General features: G+C 47.3%; 1 protein-coding gene across 1 annotated transcript; it reads left to right on the top strand.

Moving 5' to 3' along the window:
* Positions 1 to 1463: 1463 nt before the first annotated feature.
* On the top strand, positions 1464 to 18191 carry LOC139826776 (procollagen galactosyltransferase 2-like). Its single transcript, XM_071803164.1, is given in 11 exon segments — positions 1464 to 1626; positions 2317 to 2438; positions 5848 to 6052; positions 9594 to 9713; positions 10165 to 10241; positions 12194 to 12300; positions 13288 to 13328; positions 13331 to 13407; positions 14585 to 14694; positions 15174 to 15380; positions 15986 to 18191. Coding segments are annotated over 11 exon segments (1788 nt in total). The 3' UTR covers positions 16545 to 18191.
* The last annotated feature ends 1576 nt before the right edge of the window (positions 18192 to 19767 follow it).

Raw genomic sequence — 19767 nt, forward strand, 5'->3', positions numbered from 1 at the left:
CTCCGGTTTTCTAGATTTTCTGTTCTCAAATAAGGAGGTGTACTTCAAATGTAGATTTTGCGGGGGGAGGCGGGTCTGTCCCATTTAAACTGTGTCCTTATGGAGCCCATAAAAAGGTCTCTGACTTCGGTGAAGCAACTCATGCAGAACTTTAGCAAATATTTCCCGTTCAGTTATTTAACGTCTGCAGCTGCTCTCTGTGCCTGGAAAACAAATCACATCAAAAACTACAGGGAATAAAAACTGTCATTCTTTATTTTCAAGGAAGCAGAGAAATCGTAGCCCATTCCCATAGTGTCTATGAAAGTTCTGTTCGAGACTTCGAATTCTCAGTAAGTTCTGAGCCAGAGAACTAGATTTAATTCAGCATATTATGCCTTTGCATGACTTGCAGGATCATTGCTTTGAAATACGATAGTAGGTTTAAAGAGCATCCTCCTATAAGGAATGAAAAGCAACACCTATTTGTATGCAGAATTTCAAAGAGGAAGAACTGTGTGTGTTTGGTTTGTATTGCTCTTTTTTTTTTTTAAGATAAGCTGTTCCTTTTTTTGTTCTGTTTTCTAGTTCTTCCATCAGGGAAAAGTACATTGTTTTCCCTTTTCTTTAGGCTTGTTTTTACTTTCGCGGTCCTCAGTGCAGTGGTGAGGCTCTTGTACAAACCCACAGGGAATGCTGGTAATATTGACTTTTAAAATCCTTTCGTTGATATTGAGTTTTCTTAATCCTATCAAGCTTGACTTTTTAAAGTTCTGTCAGAAGTGTTTTAAATTCTTAGCTCCTTCACTGGCTTACGCTGGCACTGTTCCAACATCCTGACTTGTTATTCCACATAGGGCTCTGTCCCGGTGTTTCCTTCCATCTTTGTAACAAAGCGTTTGCTTTTGGACCTGATCCTGAGAACAGAGACACGTGGGTAACTTCACTCACGTGCTCGGGCCCCTGGCGCTGGGCGTTGGGTGTCTGTAGATTTCAGAGCTGTTAGCAGGATGTGTTAACAGTTGCTAGTGATGCCCAGACCCCAAGGGAATCCAGATTGCCTTCATCTTCTCATCCTCCGTTCTGTTGATTCTACTGGGCTCAAGGAAGCTGTGTTTATAGTTTAAACTTGAATTGTAGCAGAGGAGAGATGACTTTCTACCAGAGGGTCAGGTGAGGTAAATCAGCTTCAGCCCATTTTGGTGGTGTAACCTCTGCTTCCATCAGGGCCTGTTGCTGCTGAAGAAACTCCTGGGTGTGTTTGATGGTGCTGCTTTGCTTTCAGTCGCTTGGTCAGCCCAAAACGCTGCAGCGCTGCTTGTTTTCCAGTGCCCTGTGTACACACACCAGCACGAAACTTGGAATCTTTCTCTCTCAAAACCGCTCCTGGGTTGCCTGAGGTGACTCTAACACTGTTTTTATTTTGGAAAGAAGATAGTAAGGGAACTTTTTATTTTTCTAACCAGCGCAATAGGTTTCTAGACATGGGTTGCAGTCACTTTCTTTTGGTTTTTTTTGCTACGTCTTACCCAGAAGAATTTGGGCCAAAGGCCAAAACATTGGCCAAGCTCCCGATTCACTCACGTGACGAAACTCCGACCGGCAGCCCTGCGTGCTGCACGAGAGAAGGGGTCAGACCACATCCTGGTAAGTACAAGGTTTGATTTATTAACTGTCCTCAGGCAAAAGCTTTTCAGATGGTCACTCTGATAACTCCGGGGCTGCCAAAAAGTCTCCTGTCCATCTAAAGACAAAGCTCTCTGCAGTGAGATGCCGTGTATCGTTTCTTGGTCTGATGAGCAAGAGAGTTTGCAGCTGGAGAGAGAAGTCCATGGGTAAACCCAAGGTTTGTTGCCCAGCGGTCAGGACTGAACGTAGTCCTGGTGGTGGGTAGGTACCTGCAAGGGGCCCTCAGATGGAAACCCCACCTGTTAGTGATGAAATGTAAGGGAAATAGTTCTACGGAACAGTTGTGAACAGATGTGTGGCTTTGGTGACTGCAGCAGCCACTTTTTAAGAGTGATCCTCTTCGCAGAATAAATGCACCCTGAATTTTCAGCAGTGATGTTTTCCCTCGCAGCTCCGTTGCCCCAGTGTTGGAGGAACATTCCGTGGAGTGCGAGGGAAACTCCGCATCTCTTCCCATCTCATAATGTACCTTTAACAGAGATGTGTCCTACGGTATCAAAACCAGCAGCTCAGTGCTTTTTGGGTTTTTTTTGACAACCTCATGCCTCTGGGTGCCTTGTTCCCAAGAAAGCATCAGGGCAAGCCTATCATTTAATCTAATAACAAATTTATTTTTCTCTTCCCCTCTTCTCTAATTTATTGATACAGATAACTCACTGACCAACCCAGAAACCCTGAACCTGTTGATAGCAGAAAACAAGACCTTGGTGGCACCAATGCTCGAGTCTCGCTCTCTCTACTCAAATTTCTGGTGTGGCATCACCCCCCAGGCAAGTGACCTCCTGAACGCTACCGGGCGACTGTGCAAGCTGTGTTTGCAAAGGCCTCTTGTGTCTGTGAAGTGCTGGGTTGTGGTTTCTGTCCCGTGGGCTTTCCTGGCTGTTTTTGTAGCGTCCTTTTCTGAAAAGAAGCTGCTGTAGCTCGGTGCCGTGCACTCAGCTCAGCTTGCGCCTCTCTGAGTGGCAGCATCCCAAATCTTGGTGGGTACCTTTGGGAAAGGTCCATACGTTTATAGGAAATCTGGGAATGAGGGCAGAGAGGACACTGCGGTCTATCAGTGTTTTTCAGGCTTTGTTTTCTAACCGAGCTGTAGGTACGAGCAGAGCAACGCGTGTTCTGCATTGGGTGTGCAGGCACGTAGCTGGAACTTGCTGCCTGGTCTGAGATTTCTCGCTTGAAAAAGCTGAATCTGGAGGAAGCTGAGCTTGTTTAGCCAAAAGTCCTGGGAAATGATACAATCCCACTAACTACATAAAAAATACTGATATACACACCAGAATTTATTTGAGGTCACTCCATATGTTTGTTTAATGGCCTTAAATCTCTTGGTACATAATTTTAGACAAGCTTTCCTGTATAGTGATGCTAATCAGAGAGGAATTTGCTTTTCTTTCTACAGCTTTCTGTTGTATATAGGTTGTTTTTCTCACACATGAACAAGATTTATGTGTTGGGGCAACATTGTTTGCCTTGTAGAAATTAGTTTAGTGCTTCTTTCTCAAATCATATATGCTGCAGTAAATATTGGTACAAAGATGCTGCCTAGTAGGAGTAACATCATTTTTAGAGCCAGAATGAGACTGAGCTATCACTTGACAAGTAGATCCACATCGCTGTGGTCAGTGTGGGTCAGCGGTGATTTTTTGCCTTTTTTCACTCTTTTTCTTTGGAATGTTCTTGACTAAGCTCTAGATGGGCTTCCTCAGACATTCAGCCTCGTGGGATCGTTTCTGGAAACAAATGGACATCCGTGCAGTGAGCAAGACTGCATCGAGCTGATCTAGGCCACAAGGGAAGGGTCATTGAAAGGTCCTTGACCACACAGAATGGGGTAGAAAGTTGATGAGGCAAGAGGAGAATGAGGAGTTAAAGTAGTTTGTGGTGAGACATGAGAGGTGATGATTGTCTAAGGTAGCAATCAATCATGTATTAGCTAGAGAAATGTAAGCAGCGCGTAATCTAACTATAATTATCCAAGTATAAATAATGTAACTACAAAATCAGCAGTTTAAGACTATATAACCTGATCAAACTTTACATTAAACAGCTTCAGTTTATAACTCTCATAGAGTTGTCGGAGTCCATTCTTCTCCCGCACAGTCTGAGGTGAGGACTGTAATTAATACTCGTTTCTCCAAGCCCACAGGTAAATCTCCATAATGAGATCGGGTTTTTGACCTGTTTGCTACTCTGCTGCTGGCAGGTGTTCCGTCATCCCTTGGGGATGTTGGAGAGGCTCCATGCTCCAGCCATTTCCTGCCCTCTTGCTTTGCTCCAGAGAGCTACCCGGTTACTAATTATTGTCATTATTGCTGCAGTGAAATGAAGAACAAACTCCATTTCCCCCTTCTGGTGTAAAACATCCTCTGGCAGTCTCCTTCTGTAGGATTTCTTGAGGAAGGTCTTTGTTTTTAAAGCTCTCGGTGATTATATTTTTTCTTTTACAGAAACCACCGAATCTTTTCTCTTTTGGCCCCCACACCATCTTATGACAAGGAGTTCCACAAGTCAGACCAACTAATTGAGTAAAAATAGCAGGAAAAGGTCCTGAACTCGCCAAATTCTTGGGAAGTAAATACACAGATAAGAAAAGGGGTGTGTGTGGGGGGGTGTTTACTTGTTTCAGTTTTTGTTTTAAAATGGAGAAATAAACTTTATAGGAAAGGCATTGTCCTTTAAGTGTTTAAGGTGAAGTCCTGATGTAAACCAGCAGTTCTCCACAGCCTGGCATGGGGCTCTGCCAGTGTGCGCCAGCCCCAGCCCCGGCCCCTGCTGTTACCTCTCCAGCAGAAAATCTCCATCATTACCAGGATTACTGAGAAAAGGAGGGGAAAAAAAACCTCGCAGCAAATGCATCTTGCAGGATTTGCTGAAAAAAGCTGCTCAGATGAAGAGGAAAGTTCCCACTTTTTTTCGTTTTCTCTTAGTTACTGCTGCTTGTTTCTGTGCTCGCAGTCCTGCAGCTTCGTGCTCTCAGCCCTGCTCTCCCTGGAGACTTGGGGAGGGAGCAGGAACTGGAGAATGCCCTAAAACACAAAGCCAAACCCAGCTGCAGACAGCCTGACATTCAGCTGTCGTGAAGCTATCCTTAGGAGAGCACAACAGTGCTGACAAGTTGGAGTCTTTCTTGGCTACAGGTGATTTATGAGCCATGAAAAGCCCCACAAGCCCGTAGTGAGCAAGTGGAGGAGGACAAAAATTAAGTTTCCAGCATCTTTCACCTGTGGGCACTCTCGGCTGTCTGTTAACGGTTGGATGTTTTAACCCTTCCCGCAGCGGGAATGCCAGTGAGGGCTCTGCCCGCTCTCTGCTCTTCGTGGACATCTGAGACATCCAGGCCTCACAGCGTGGTCAGAAGGTTTCCGAAGGGCAAACCAACAGATGCACAAACAGACAAACGCACCACACGGTGCTTCTGCGCAAGGGCAGGGTAAAGTGGTTCTGCAGTGATTTGCTCAGCTGTTGCTAGGATGCTCTTGGAAAATATAAATCAAAAGTAACTTCAACTGATTTTAGTGACTCATCATTTCTGTAAAGACCAGAATCCACTACGGACCCAACCGTCAGCCATGTTCAGATGTCTAATTGGTGCGTTAGGACTTTCTTTCAGGGGGAATTCAGTGTATTGATTTCCAAATCTGATAGCTTTAGACATATGGCACCTGCAGACCCAGCTGTGAGCTGCACAAGGCGGGTGTCGCACCCTCAGTGCCGAAAGGTTGGCAAAGCTCTTTAGGTCATGGCCAGAAACAATTTGCAGGTCCTATTCGGTGAGACACTGAATGTCCTTTGTGCTTGTTGAACACAGAGGATGCCACAGGTGCTCAGCAGCTTCCAGGGTCAGAGCTGAGAGTCTATGTGCAAAAAAAAGGTTTCCAGAGAGCCAGGGGAAAAAAATCCGAGATTTGAAGCTCTGTTGCAAGGGAATTTTGTAGCAGAAAGGCTTGAATTTCCATTAGCTGCTGAAAAGCAGAGAGAAGGTCGTATTTTAACCTTTTTGGTTGAAGATTGTTTCTGCATACTTGACTGAACCCTTTTCAAAATGGGGACACTTCAAAATCTGAGAACTGAGCACTGATCCGTCTCTGCTGAGCAGGACTAAGGGCAGGAGCTTTTGCTGGGGAGCAGCTGTGAAACTGAAGTCTTCTGTAACATCCAGCCCTCTGCTTCTGTTTGCAGGGCTATTACAAAAGGACCCTGGATTACCCCCTGATCCGGGAATGGAAGAGGACAGGCTGGTTTGCTGTCCCGATGGTTCATTCCACCTTCCTCATCGACTTGAGGAAAGAAGCCTCCACCAAGCTGATGTTCTACCCCCCGCATCAGGACTACACCTGGAGCTTTGACGATATCATGGTCTTTGCCTTCTCCAGTCGCCAGGCAGGTATGTCTGGAGACTTTGCTGGGCAGGATTCACTCGTAGACATGCAGATCTTTACTTTGGAGTTCACAGACCAAAAGCCAATTTTTTGGCTTCAGTGGTGAGTTAAGACCCTGTTCCCTTTTCTCTTCTGGATCTGGTCAGGGACAACCAGCAGCAAGTGAGTGGCAGTGCAGTTTTGAATCACAGATAGCTTCAAAAGACATGGGAACTATTCTAGGGCCGAAGGCAATGTTTCAGAGACAAAATTAGTGGCATCTACCTTTGTTTTTTGTCACAGTGAGATGATAGCGAGCACAAGTGAATGCTGTGAGAGTGGAAGGCACTCTGTAGTTGTCTAAATTCACCACTTCCAGGAGACTCCATGAGGAAGGGGTGAGGACAAGAGACACTTTTTAGACGTTGCAGTGTTTGTGCAAAATAAAACCCAAGTTGCTTGCCTGCAGTGCTTGATGAAGCTTTGCTTTGTGGCAGCTCAGCAGGAATTGTCTGAGAGTTAAGAGGTTTTTCTTTTGTTGGTTCTGTTTGCTTTAAGCAAAATCAGTGCAACTTTCAGGGAGTGATGTGGGGGCTGTGGGCTGTGCTCAGAGGAAATTTCTTGCTGGCGTGAGAGCGGTAAAATCTCCACAGAACTGACGCCTCACTGGGACTTTGGGAGAATGAGTCAAGAACCAGTCCTTGAGATGTTTGGGGCTCCAGCTGGTACTGGGACCAGTTTCTACCAGACATTGGGAGGATTTCAGTTAGATCTGAAACTCAGGAGTCCTTTCGGGCCAAGGCACCACCTCAGTGTCTTCTTCTACCTGGAACGGCTGTTGGTGTGTGCAGAGCTCCATGTGTCTTGGGGGATTCGCTGTCTCTTAGTGCACGATACCACTGCTACAGCTGCTTGTTCTTCTGCTGAGGATGGTTAGTCCTGTTCATTTTTGGATCTGGTGGGTATTCTGTCTCTAGCGAAGTCCTGGCTGGCAGAACTGTGTCCCATCTATGAAAGGAGCTCCTGGGAAGGGTATGTTTTTAATGACCATCTGTATTGTTCTTTGCCCTCCTGTGTTGAAAAGGGCAAAGTTTGGGGCCTTATAAAGGAAAAAATGACTGATGAAACCTCAGCGGCACTGATGAAACGCGCTTCTGTTCAGAGCTTCACAACTGGTTTGCTGGCTTACTGGGGTGAATTACTTGGGGAAAGTGGGGTTTTGGGTCTACTGAGTGATGTGCAGCTGGTGTTATCTGTCCTCTCCTTGTAAAAAGTTAAGGTGAGAAGGAGGGGCTGTTCTTGGGGTGCAGACAAGTAGAGGGAAAGTGAAGAAGTGTGGCTTGTCAACAGTGGCTTCTAGAGAAGAGCCAGGCTGAGCAATCTGCCTTTCCCACCACTTACAGAGCAGTGCAGCGACTGTTGGCAGCTTTCTTTTGAGTGATCCTCTTGTTGCAAACAGCACTGCGAAAGACAGTGTTCTTGGCATGGTAAGCAGGGCTTTTTAAAACTCAGCTTCCAGGGGATGTGGAGCATGGATGAGTGGGAGAGGAGACGCAACCAGAGCTGAAATTGAGCCCTTGGGAGGCAGAGGAAGATGGGAGTTTGCAGGGCACTTTTGGGGCCCTGACCTTTTGAGTCAGGACGTGGGTATGTTGGCTCCAAAAGAGAACAGAGGTTTAGGTCCAGTGAGCAAAGCAGGTTCCCTCAAATCTGCCTGCCCCTTGTTCCCTCTGACAGCATCCAATTAGTCTGGGAACTGCATTGCATCAGCTCCAGCTGCCTCAGAAATATTTCAGGGATTCAAACCCATCATTTTTTCCTTCCATCCTAGAACACTTCAGCTTTTTCCAGAGCTGACCTCGGCAGTCTGGCCCGCTGATCTTCTCAGATTGTTGGCTTGTGTCCTGGGCTGAGCCCTTTGCACTGCAAGATGATGTTGAGCTGGCCAGACCTTCTGAGCTTCCTTCAGCCTGAGGCTCTGAGACTTCAGGCCAACCAGGAATGTCCAGTCGCAGGGGTGTGGGGGAAATTTAGGTTGCCTAAATATGACTGTGGATTTATTTAAGGCATATGACTGTGAACCCTGCTCACTGCCTTACAAAGGCTGATAGTAACACCAGTATCTCTAGCCTTCTGTCCTTTGTAGCAAACTTTTATTTTATTATAAAAACAGAACCGGAGAGTGAGTCCCCCTCCCCGTTTTAAGGTAGATTTACCATTTTGAAGTAACTTTTATCCCAGAAGAAACAGAAATACTGGTGTGAATCTATGCAGATGAACTGTGTTTAAGCCAGCGGAAGATAAAAACGGAGATCAGTGAGCCAGATAAGATTAGTTGATTAGATCAGTGCCAAATCCATTAATATTAGCAGGTAGTATTTTTTATTTTGCCATTTACCTAAATTGCAGCTGACAGCTGAATGTGTTTTGGCAGTAGTGTAGCCAGCAGTTTCCTTGCAGAACTTAAAAGAGTAGAAACACCGGGGTCATTAGTGCAGATAATTCTGCCTTGCTAAAAATACCAGGGATTTAGGAGGATTAATACATGAAAGCACCAACTCTCACCAGGTGGTGTCTGCTTTTCATTCATTTCCTAGAGGGACAAGGGTGATTCTGCTTGTTTAATTAAAAAAAAAAAGAAAAGTTATAGCCGATAATGAGCAAACTCTTGGTGAGTCTGGGGGGAACAGCATCTTACTGATCACACATTGCGACATTCCCAGCAGCGTGTGGGTCTCTCCCTTGCAAATGGATCTGCTCAGAAGGGAAGCTTTGCATCTTCTTCTTGTTCCATGCCTTCAGATTCAGCTCCTTGAACAAGCAGTTACAAAAGCTTTTGGGCAGAAGGAAGTTACGGTATCACCTATTTTTGGAAGCATCTCTTTCTCCCTGCTGCTCTCTCTCTCTAGGATTTGGTTGATTTGGATGGTGCAAACCTGCTCCTGCTTTTGGCTCTGTGAAGGGATTGCATCAGGTCTGAGCGGTGCAGGTGGGGTTTGGGGCATACAGGGGTTTCTGGGGTGCTCCCCAGTTCTCCCAGCAGATCCGCTGTGTGCATCAAACATCGCTTTGCCAAAGGCCGGTTCTGCCCTCTGCTGAGAGATTGTTTTCATAGCATGAAGGCAAAGGCCAAAAGAGACCCTTTCTCTGGGCTAAGAGGGAGTTTCCAGTCTCTCCCAAGAGAAAACTGATGGCAATTAAAAATACCTTCGGTTATGGAGCAACTGGAAATCGTTTTCAGAGGAGAGACCACGTGCTGCCAGCCAAATGATACAGAAAATGTCACTATGAATTTCATAGACTCATTTTGCTTGGAAAAGACCAAGATCATCGAGTCCAACCGTTAACCCACCCCTGGCACTAACTCATGTCCCTGAGAACTTCATCTCCACATTTGTTCAAGCCTTCCAGGGATTTAAGTTAAACCCCTTCATTTGCTTTTGAAGCAGAACTTTTTGGGACTGGGCTCCTGGCAACGAATTTGATTGTGGGTACATAGCAACGGAGCAGCGAACTCCTCTTTTAAGAGACTTGACTCTATTTTCTGTTTTTTTCTGTGATCCCCAGGTATACAGATGTTCATCTGCAACCGTGAACACTATGGTTTCCTTCCCATGCCCCTGAAATCGCACCAGACGCTGCAAGAAGAAACCGAGAACTTTGTGCACACCCTCATTGAGGCAATGAGTAAGTTACTGTGCCTTGCTGTGATGGACACCCCCAAGTTAAGGTTTGGAGAGCTCTCTTACCCCTGGGAATCTGCCTCCTGATCCGACCGTTCTCATCCTGGTTTGACATGCAGTTTCCCATTTTTCCACTGTTTTTCTACCTAGAGATGCAATCGCTTCACGGTCAGGTCAGCTCCGTTGACAAAACTCCTTAACTTCCCCATATCGAATGCAAAAATGCATCTTTAACGTGGCAAGGATGCTGCAGAACCTCGTGTCTCTCCTGAGCTGTGTCTGGCAGATGGCTGCTGGCTTCTGTTCTGTGACATGGACGCTTTGTGCTACACCCACTCCTGCCTGACTTCATCAGCCAGGTCCCTGGGGCTTTAGGTCCAGAGATGCAAACACACACACACACACGTTATTGTTAGTGCATGAAGGTGATGCTTGGGATCTCTCCTCTCTTCCAGTTGATCGTCCTCCCATTGAACCCTCACAGTTTGTCTCTGTTCCGCCGAAGAACCCTGACAAGATGGGATTTGATGAAGTAAGGAACTTATTTTGCTGCCATTGTCTTGTCTTCCTGTTTCTCACCTAATGGAGCTAGGATCTCCCTGTAACTGACCTTCCAGCCGTTTCCCATTCCCATCTCTTCATACGTTTAAGCTCTTTCCCAGTCACTCGTCTGTTGGATTTCAGCTTTTTGCCAGGAGCAAACAGCCATCCTTACGTGGGGAGAACTTCTGAGGTCAGGGAAGCAGAAGGGAAAGGGCTCAGGGAGCATTCTTGCCCTCTGGCATTTGCTGGGGAGAAATGAGGCCACTCAGGTCTGTGGGCATTTCATACCTGCTGCAAAACCCCCGATTCAGGTTGGTGTGCCAGGGCAGTGCTCAGCAAATCTGTGGGCTTCCTGCATTGATGGTACGGATGTTTTAATCCAGCCAGGAAGAGATGGCAGAAGTGAGAGTGAAAAACACATCATTAAACTCCCCCGATTCTTGTGCCATTTCCTCTCCATCTGACTCTGTGGGGCAGCTTAGCCATCCTTCCATTCTGCAGCAAGAACTGGTCGTTCGGGAAACCTCTCCTGTGTTCCAGTGAGAGACAGGAATGATTTTCTCCCCTGAGAGAGGCACTGGGGAGCCTGGAGAAGATGGGGGAGGCTCTCAGCCGAGTTCTGTCCAAGATGGGGACGTCTAGGAGGGCTGGAAGCCATGTGTGCTCCCCCCTTACTGGGGCAGCTCTCCTCCTGCCCTGCTCGGTCACCACGTTTTTCTGCTATGGCCTTTAAAAGCGCATTAGAAAGGTGGTTCCTGACAGCGGTCCTGCCCCAAAACCCCGCAGAAATCCCTCTCCTCCCTGTTCTTCATGTTATGGAGGGTGCAGGCATGGAGGGGAAAGGCTGGAGAGGGATCTGCTGTGCTTTAATTAACCAGGAGTTGTGTTTTTATGCAGCTGCCAGGGTGGCAGTTGTGGAGACCAGAGAAGCCTTTGTTTTCTTGGCTTATTCTGTTACATCTGTTTATACGACACGTGAATTCCAAACACGATTTGTTGGAGCGTCTGTGTTAGGGCGCAGCTGTTGTGGGTTTTTTGCCGTGTTGTCCTTTGTGGCTGCGCTCTATTTATCCAATTTATTATGTTTGCATTTGTGCTGACCTAGAACTGGATCCGCTTCTTACTGGCTCGAGGTTTTTGCTCCACAGGCTACAAAGCTGCACTTGTCTGCCTGGGACTGAAAAACATCCCAGCCCCTCTGCAGTTTACCTGCAAATGAGGGGTTTGGGCCTCTGCCCCCCACCAAAAAGTCTGTCTGCTTAGGCTTGGGCAGAGCCTGGCGCAGACATCTCTGGGTGTGATCTGGGCTCTGTGCTGGGCTTTCTGCTCTGGCAGGGGAAGCAGCAGATTTGTTTTTGGTGAAAATTCTGTGATTTTTTGGTGAAAATTCTGTGATTTTTTGGTGAAAATTCTGTGATTTTTTGGTGAAAATTCTGTGATTTTTTTGGTGAAAATTCTGTGAATTTTCAGTGCCTGAAGTAATTTACAAAAATTCTCTTTGCTGTGTTCTTGTGCTTGGGTGGTGACCCCGCAGATAATCCTAAATACAGGTAGTGGTGGCATTGTGGAGAAACATGTGGGTCAGTGTTCCTCTGGGACTGGAGCTGGACATTTGACTCTGTGTTTAATATAAATCAAAAGATCTTATATCTTTGGAAATTATAGACTTGGCTGTAACTGGTCTGCTCTCACCTTTATTCATCCTTGATGAGCAGCTTTTCCTTGTGACATAAAACGTCCTTAAAAAGTAGTTGTTAGACAAAGAATGAACCTCTAACCTTCCAACTCAAAACCAACCCCAACTTTCTGACAAATTCTACGCAACCTGGGATAAAATCACAGCTGGTATTTTAAGATCTGCTGCTGAAGAAGGGTAGATGAGAAGTCACTTCTCCTCCTCGCTCCCAGGCTGTGAGCTTGATGTCTCTCTCTTCAACCCAGATTTTCATGACCAACCTGAAGCGCCGGAAGGACAGGCGGGATCGGATGCTGCGGACTCTCTACGAGCAGGAGATTGCAGTCAAGATAGCAGAGGCCGTGGATGGGAAGTGAGTTTCGGCTGGGGTTGCTGATGTTGGCAAAGAGGGGGTTGTGCTGGACACCTTGGGTGCCCTGACCTCCCTCCTGCTGGGGATGGATGGGCTGAGGGAGAGGTGGACGTTTTATTAACCTAACTGCCCCTGCTTTGGGGCAGTTTTACTCTGTTTGTGTCTTCTTTTGTAATTGGTCTTCATGAGAGAACCAGGGCGGTGTGGGTCAGGCTGATAGAATCACAGAATCATTTGGGTTGGAAAAGCCCCTCAAGATCATCGAGTCCAACTGTTCCCCCACCCCTGTCCCTGCCCCATGTCCTGAGAACCGCATCTCCGTCTGTCCAACCCTCCAGGGATGGTGACTCCAGCACTGCCCTGGGCAGCCTGTTCAATGCCCCACAGCCCTTTGGGGAAGAAATTGTTCCCCACATCCAACCTAAGATGAAAATCAGGTTAAAATCATACTCCTTTCTGTGAACTGTAACACTTGCACACAATTAGAAAGCAGCAAAAGTGTGTGAGAGCAATCATCTCCTGAGAGATTTGTCTGTCCTCGTGCTACAAAGCTGTTGGGCTGCAGTATTAACCCTGACACAGCCCTTACTTTAAGGCATGTTAAGATGTTTTTATCTTGAGAAATCAAGGCAGAAATTTTTGGTCTGGGACTCGCAGAAAGGGAAGTGGGAACCCCCATGCCATCTGGTGGTCTCGGAGACTTGCGCACCCATCAGGACCTCTTAGGAAAATATTTGAAGCCAAGCTCCTGCCATATTGATGGTCCCACAAGAAGTCGTTGGCAGAGTTAAGGATATCATTTCTAAGCTTGATTTAGAATGTAAATCAGTTAGTTAATTTTTCTCCCGGTTTTTGAGCAAAGCAAGTGCAGGAATTTCGTGAGTTACAGCTCATCTCTGAACATCAGTAGCACTTCCCCCGTTGCATCTGTGTCCGACTTGAATTTGCTTTCTATTTAAATGCTGATAGGTGTTCTCTCTTTCTCAGAGCGCTGAACACGAGTCAGCTCAAAGCTCTCAGCATCGACACCGGGACCCGTGCTCCTCGCGGCCCCTCACCCGGGGAGAGATCGGCTGCTTCCTCAGCCACTGCTGCATCTGGGAGGAGGTGAGGGGGGTGCGGGTGCCCTGGGGAGGGTGCTGAGGGCAGGAGCAGTGGGAAGGCACACGGACGGTCCCAGGACAAATCTAATACCGGTTTCTGGAAGTGTAGGATGGTTTTACTTGGTTTGTAGGGGATCGCGTACAGGGGTTCTCTTGAACACATTGCTCAGCTTTCTCAGCTCTACTCTCCGTTTGCCAAGTGATTTTTATCAGAATGTTTTCACGATTGGTTTTGCAGACCATCTGATAGCCTGTTTGGAGTGAGTTTGTTTAGGAGAAAGGCAGGAAGGTTTTGAAGAACAAATGGTATTAAAGAAACTCCTGTTTTATTTCCCTGGTTCTTCACGTGTGCTGGAGCAAGTTCCAGTGGCTCTGCTAACTGCTTTTTTTTGAGCTGGTATATCATAAATAGATTTAGCAGCAGGGATCTCTGTTACTTGAGCTAACAGGTATTGTTTGGGTTGTAGTAGCTGTAGCTTCCATCTGTCCTGGTCACCTGGGGAGTCACACCTGAGAGGATCTGGGCTGTGCTGGTTGGAGGTGCTGGAGTTACACAGCCTGACATCAACGGGAGGGATCATTTCGAGCGAGGTGGGATGTGGAGGCAGGGAGAACAACTTGGTGCTTAGAGAAGACCGGTCTAAGGCAGCAGCTGCCCAAATGTGACTGTGATGGTTGGATGATCCAAATACCTTTCAGCCAGCAGCAGGGACTTCAGCACTGAGAAATCAGGCAATGATTTGGGGCTTGAGACTTCTGCATCGCCAATGGTCAGATGGTAAGATGGGAACCCACTTGGAGGATGCCTTTGCATGTGTGTTCTTGAAGTTGCCAGGGCCAGACTTTGGATGTGCTGGATCATTCTCCAGATTCCAGAAACACTTTTTTTCCGAACAGAAACAGGTTTTTCTGAACAGTGGTTTTGTTGTCAAAGGAGGAGGTGGTCGTGCAAGATGGTAGCTCACGGGGTTGAGGTGCTGCAGCATCACATGGAGGGTTTTTCTAGGTTGCAGATGCTCAGCCACAGGATATTTTTGGACAGCTCGTCCCAGCTGAGCTGTGAATCTGGGGCTGGTTCTCCAGCCTCCCTACCTGTATGGTCCAGAGGGCCAGGACCAGGTCAGGATGACCCCCAGAGATTTCAGGGCCACTGTGATCACTTCTGAACCATCTTGTTTCAGGTGGTGAACAGAGAACTGGAGAAGACGCTTGTTATTGAGGACGAGTTCAAGAGGAAGCTCATGAAGCTGATGGATGACATTGAACAAGCCCAGCTAGACTGGGAGCTGATGTAAGTCACTGGCCCTCGTGAAGCTCTGGGCACACAGGGGACATGAGCAGCAGAGATGGAGGGTGATGCTGGAGTGCAGGGAAAGGTGGCAGAGGCTTCTTGATGGCTCTTCCCAGCAGGATAACTCTGCTTCTGGGCCAGGCTGGTGCTGGGGTGCCCCAGCTGTGTTGGGTACCACTGGTGCGCTTTGTGGGCAGTGTTGGTCGTCTGGAGACACTGCTGTGACAGAGGAACTGCCACAGCTCAGCGCTGAGGCTTGGACCGTGTCATCTCAGCTGCCTTATCAAGTCTTTCACATCTGTACCACCCGCTGGGGTAAGATTTGAATGTCTGAGAGTGGTACAGGATAGAAATGTGTCAGGGATTGCTTCTTAGATCCACCCTTTGTCCTTCCCCGCTTGACATGGACAGTTTTGTGGTCCTGACTGCTGCAGATTCACATTTAGGTTCCGATTTCTGTGGTCTTTTCCCCCTTTAAGCTACATTGGCCGGAAAAGGATGCGGGTGCAGGAGCCTGAGAAAGCGGTTCCCAACGTCATGAACCTGGTGGAAGCCGATTACTCGTACTGGACCCTGGGCTACGCGATCTCCTTCCAGGGGGCTCAGAAGCTCATCGGAGCGGAGCCTTTCGGCAGGATGTTGCCGGTGGATGAATTTCTGCCAGTCATGTACAACAAGCACCCGGTGTGAGTAGGTCGGATGTCTTCGTTACTTGGGTTCACGTGAGCTTGGTCTTGCTGAATGATTAAGATCTGGTTCGTAGATTTGTGTAGTGTATATCATATGTGTTAATATCTATATATGCTTATGTATACCCTTGTTTATGTGTGCACACTTAGTGTGGTACATATAAATGATTAATTTTGGAGCTTGGAGTCCAAATTATTCACGTTACAGTTTTCAGCAGGTTGATGACTTGAGTGCTCTGCGGGGCACTTCAGAAAATGGAGCTCACTTCGTGCTCTTCAACTTCATCTGCAAAAATGTTGATTTATCAATCGGTACTGAGACCTAAAGCAACAAAAGATCAGGTTAATAATCATTCGGTTCTTTAGTGTTTTAATGCTGTTTGACTCAAGCTACGCAAAACCTCGCAGCGCTTAGTATGCAGCGTGTGATGTTGTGATGCTCACGTTTTATTTTTCTAAAGCTGAATGCAGTGGGTAGAAGGTCAGACCCCACCACAGCAACGACCTGTGCTGCTTGGGACACATTCACTCAGTGGATGGGCTTGTATCTCGCAGTTATAAGCATTTCACTCTGTCCCTGATGATTTTTCTCTCCTCTTTAGAGCGAAGTACATGGAGCACTACAAGTCCAGAGACTTGAAAGCCTTTTCAGCAGAACCCCTGCTCGTCTACCCCACGCACTACACAGGGCAGCCCAGCTACCTTAGCGACACAGAGACCTCCACCATCTGGGACAACGAGACCGTGTCGACGGACTGGGGCAGAACGCACTCCTGGAAATCCCGGCCGCAGGGCACGATCCACAGCGACGCCAGAACAAGGACGCTCTGCCCTCGCAGTCGTCTCCGGACGCGCCGTCCTCCAGGGACGAGCTGTGCCCGCCCGCAGCCCCGCGGCTCTGTCGGCGCTGAACCTGCCTCGCGCTCCGGCTTTTCACCCTTGGCAGTGGCGGAGCCGCTCTTCGTGTGGTCTCCATTCCGCTGCTTCGAGTGGCAGAGCACAGAGCCTGGACCTGATGTGACAACTGACCGAGACGCGCAGGGCGAGGCGGGAGATGGAGGAGGAAAAAGAACGAGTGATGCAGACTGGCAGGAAAAAAAGCAGAGATCTGAACAAAAGCCCTCGCAAGCTTTTGTAAAAGAAAAACCAAACCTTGAATGACGTCTTTCTACAGTTCCTGGTGTAGAATACTGTATTTATAAAGATTAATATATAGAGGTGTACAAGTGTTCATACCTTTCTGGATCGCTGTAACTAGGCTACTGTGTAACTGTTACTCCTCGTAGGTTCACAGGCTTTTTATAACCCTGTTCGCTGAGAGAAACTGCGGGCGAGTGTTTGGGTATTTGGGTTTGTTTTTTCAAAGGGAATCAAAATGGTTTCCAAAACCATGCAGCTCCCTGGAGCAGCGCTCCATGTAGGGTCATCTCCTTCATCGCACGGTAATAGAAAAGGATCGCTGGCTTCCCCTCTGCAAATCACAAAACTTGCCAGATCTGAACGGGCCTCCCAGTCCGGAGCTGCCATCTTGGCGTGCCTAAAATCCTGGGAGCTGGCAGCAGGAGTGGAGGTTGCAAAAGGGAAGAGTTGGTCCATGCCATGTCCTGCTTCACCCCCTGTGCCTCCACTTATTCCTTCAGGAAAACAAATCTCCACAGCCTGTTTGCAGGCCTGTTTAATTAGGCCGTAAAACCAAGTGTTAGGACTTGCAGGAACTTTAAAATGTTTGGTTACGAACTGCTTGACATTATCCTTATCAAACCAAAGCAACTTACCAAGATGTTGGTGGTGTCATCCGTACTGTTCTCGACAGCCCCGACAGAATTATTGTGCGTTACAGGACGGAAAGGCAGCTTGGCTGGATATTTTTTCACGTGAGGAGCAAACGTGTCTCTTTTTTTGGATGGGTTCTGATGTACTTGCTGCAGAGTATGGTGATTATTTTTAAAAACAAACGATTCTCAGAGGGCAGGTGATACCGGCCTGTGCTGCTTGGGTTGGCTGGGATGTTCTCCTGCGCTTCCCACCGAGAAACTCACCTGCTGGAGATCTGTGCGGTTGGGTATGTGTGCCTGGGCTTTCACTTGTGTTTGTTTTTTAATAACTCCTGGCGGATGTTGTGCTTTCTGCTCAAGAAGATGTGTTCTTACCTGTCAGCCGGTTTGATAATACATAAAACCCGGTGCAAAATGGCAGCTGTGTGTGCTGTTCCATGGGGTGGGAGCAGGCCTGGCAGGGAAGGCCAGCGCAGGTCGTTCAGCTCTGTCGCTCCACCACGGAGTCCCTGCCCGTGGAAATGCGCCTGTTGTGCCGGGAAGCCGAGTTCCTTCTGCTCCGCAGGCTGGAGCAGCGTCCATGTTGCGTGGTGAGCGTGCGGAGCGGCTGCGCCGCGGGGGCGTCGCTCTCTGACAGCTCCTCTCCTTTCCTCCTCAGCTCTGGCTGTACGAGCGGCAGCCCGGCTCTGTGTGAAGCGCGGTGCAGCACGGCGATGCTCCAGACGGCGGCAGACGCTTGGCGCGGCCCTCAGCAGCAGGACGTCTGCGAAGCGGAGCATCCAGCGCGGTGCCGCTGTCGGTGCGGGTAGGAGCAGCACGTGTGTCAGCACAGCTCTGGGTTCCCAGCCGTTCCTCTCCTGACCCGTTGTGATCCCACGGGAGCAGTTTCTCCATGAAACGGCCCTGGTGTTCCTCACAGTTCTCCCCGCCGGGGGCTGGAGACGGAAGGGACAGACACACTGCAGAGCTCTGTTTAACTTTGATTTCCCTAAGCAGAGCAGTAGCAATTTATTAAAAACTACTTGACACTGCAGCTGGGGTTTTTGCTTTTTTTATTTGTTTGTTTGGTTTGAGGTGCGTGGGTTTTTTTTTTTTAGTTGATTTAGGAAGCGAGTTATTAATAGTACAAGAGGTTTGAAGGTTTCACGGACGGGAGAGAAATAATTAAGGATCTAAATGTAATGAATTAGATGAATGTGTCTGTTTCATGGCCTCAGTGGAGCCGACTGTTCTTTCACCCGTACGTGTGCGTGTAGGTGCACTTTTCTATTTATTTCCATCTGCAAGACCCGGTGGCTGCCCAGCGGTTCCACAGCTCCGACAGGCGCTGGTTCTCTGCCTGTGCTTTCAGCTCCTGGGCTGGTGCTGTCCGGGCTTTCCCTGCTCAGCACTGACTGTGTTTTGGGAAGGCAGGAGCCAGTGCAAACCCTTCTCCGCTGTTCTGCTCTTTTTCTGCTCTTTTTCCCCTTTGCTGTGAAGCTCAGCTGCTCCATGAGTTATTGTGTTCTCCTGTGAGCGTGGGGTTTGTCCTCTGCTGTGGAGCACGAGAGCGAAGCCCCCGGAGCCCCGGCTGGTGCAGACCCCGCAGCGAGGGTGACAGACCCGGAGCCAGGAGCAGTTTCCCCAGGGTGAGGAGCAAGTGGAGCTGCTCACACCAAGGGCACAGGCAGGGTTGGTGCACGTCACCGGTTCTAAGGCTGTCACCAGAACCTGACAACCTGACAACAGTGTGCTGGCTCCCCGGGCAGTTGAAGTACAACCAGAACGCAAGAGGCAGCTTAAATTCGGGGTCGTCTTTTTGCCAGGAGCAACAAATGCCGTGATGGAGACAACGGGGAAAAGGTGGAAACTCTCAGACCGCGGTGCAGTCTCAGAGAGGAAAAGAGATGAACGAGACACTGAGGAGCGGGAAGAGTTGACGTATTTATCATAGAAACATTAAAGGTTATAGAGAGATGGAATGTTACACGAAGATCAAATATTTAAATACATTCGCTCCAGACACAAAATAGTGTTAAAAAGTTCATGTATTTATTATAGATACATTAAATATTATACAAAGCTCAAACATGATCTAAAGATCAAACATTAAAATCTACTAACTCCAGACAAGAATTGGTGGGAAAACGTTTGCATATTTATTATATAAGTATTAAATATTAAATAAAGATTAAATAGAATACAAAATCAAACATTCAAATATATTAACTCCAGACACAAATTAGTGGTCAAAAGTTAATCCATTTATTATAGAAACATTCAATATGAGATAAAGATTAAATATCATATAAAGATCAAATATTATCTAGAGATCAAACACTAAAATCTACTAACTCCAGACGGGAATTGGTGGAATAAAGTTCAAGTATTTATTATATAAATATTAAATAAAGATTATGTATTATATAAAGCTTAAATATTAATCCTAGTAACTCCAGATCAAAAAATACTGGAAAAATGTTTACGTATTTTTATAGAAACATTCAATAATATATAGAGATTAAATATAAGGATCAAATATTAAACTATATTAACTCCAACAAAAATTAGTTGAAAAAAGTTACGTATTTATGATAGAAATGTTACATATCTATAAAAACTAAATACTA

This window comes from Patagioenas fasciata, unplaced genomic scaffold (assembly GCF_037038585.1).
Source record: "Patagioenas fasciata isolate bPatFas1 unplaced genomic scaffold, bPatFas1.hap1 Unplaced_17, whole genome shotgun sequence".
Lineage (NCBI taxonomy): Eukaryota > Metazoa > Chordata > Aves > Columbiformes > Columbidae > Patagioenas > Patagioenas fasciata.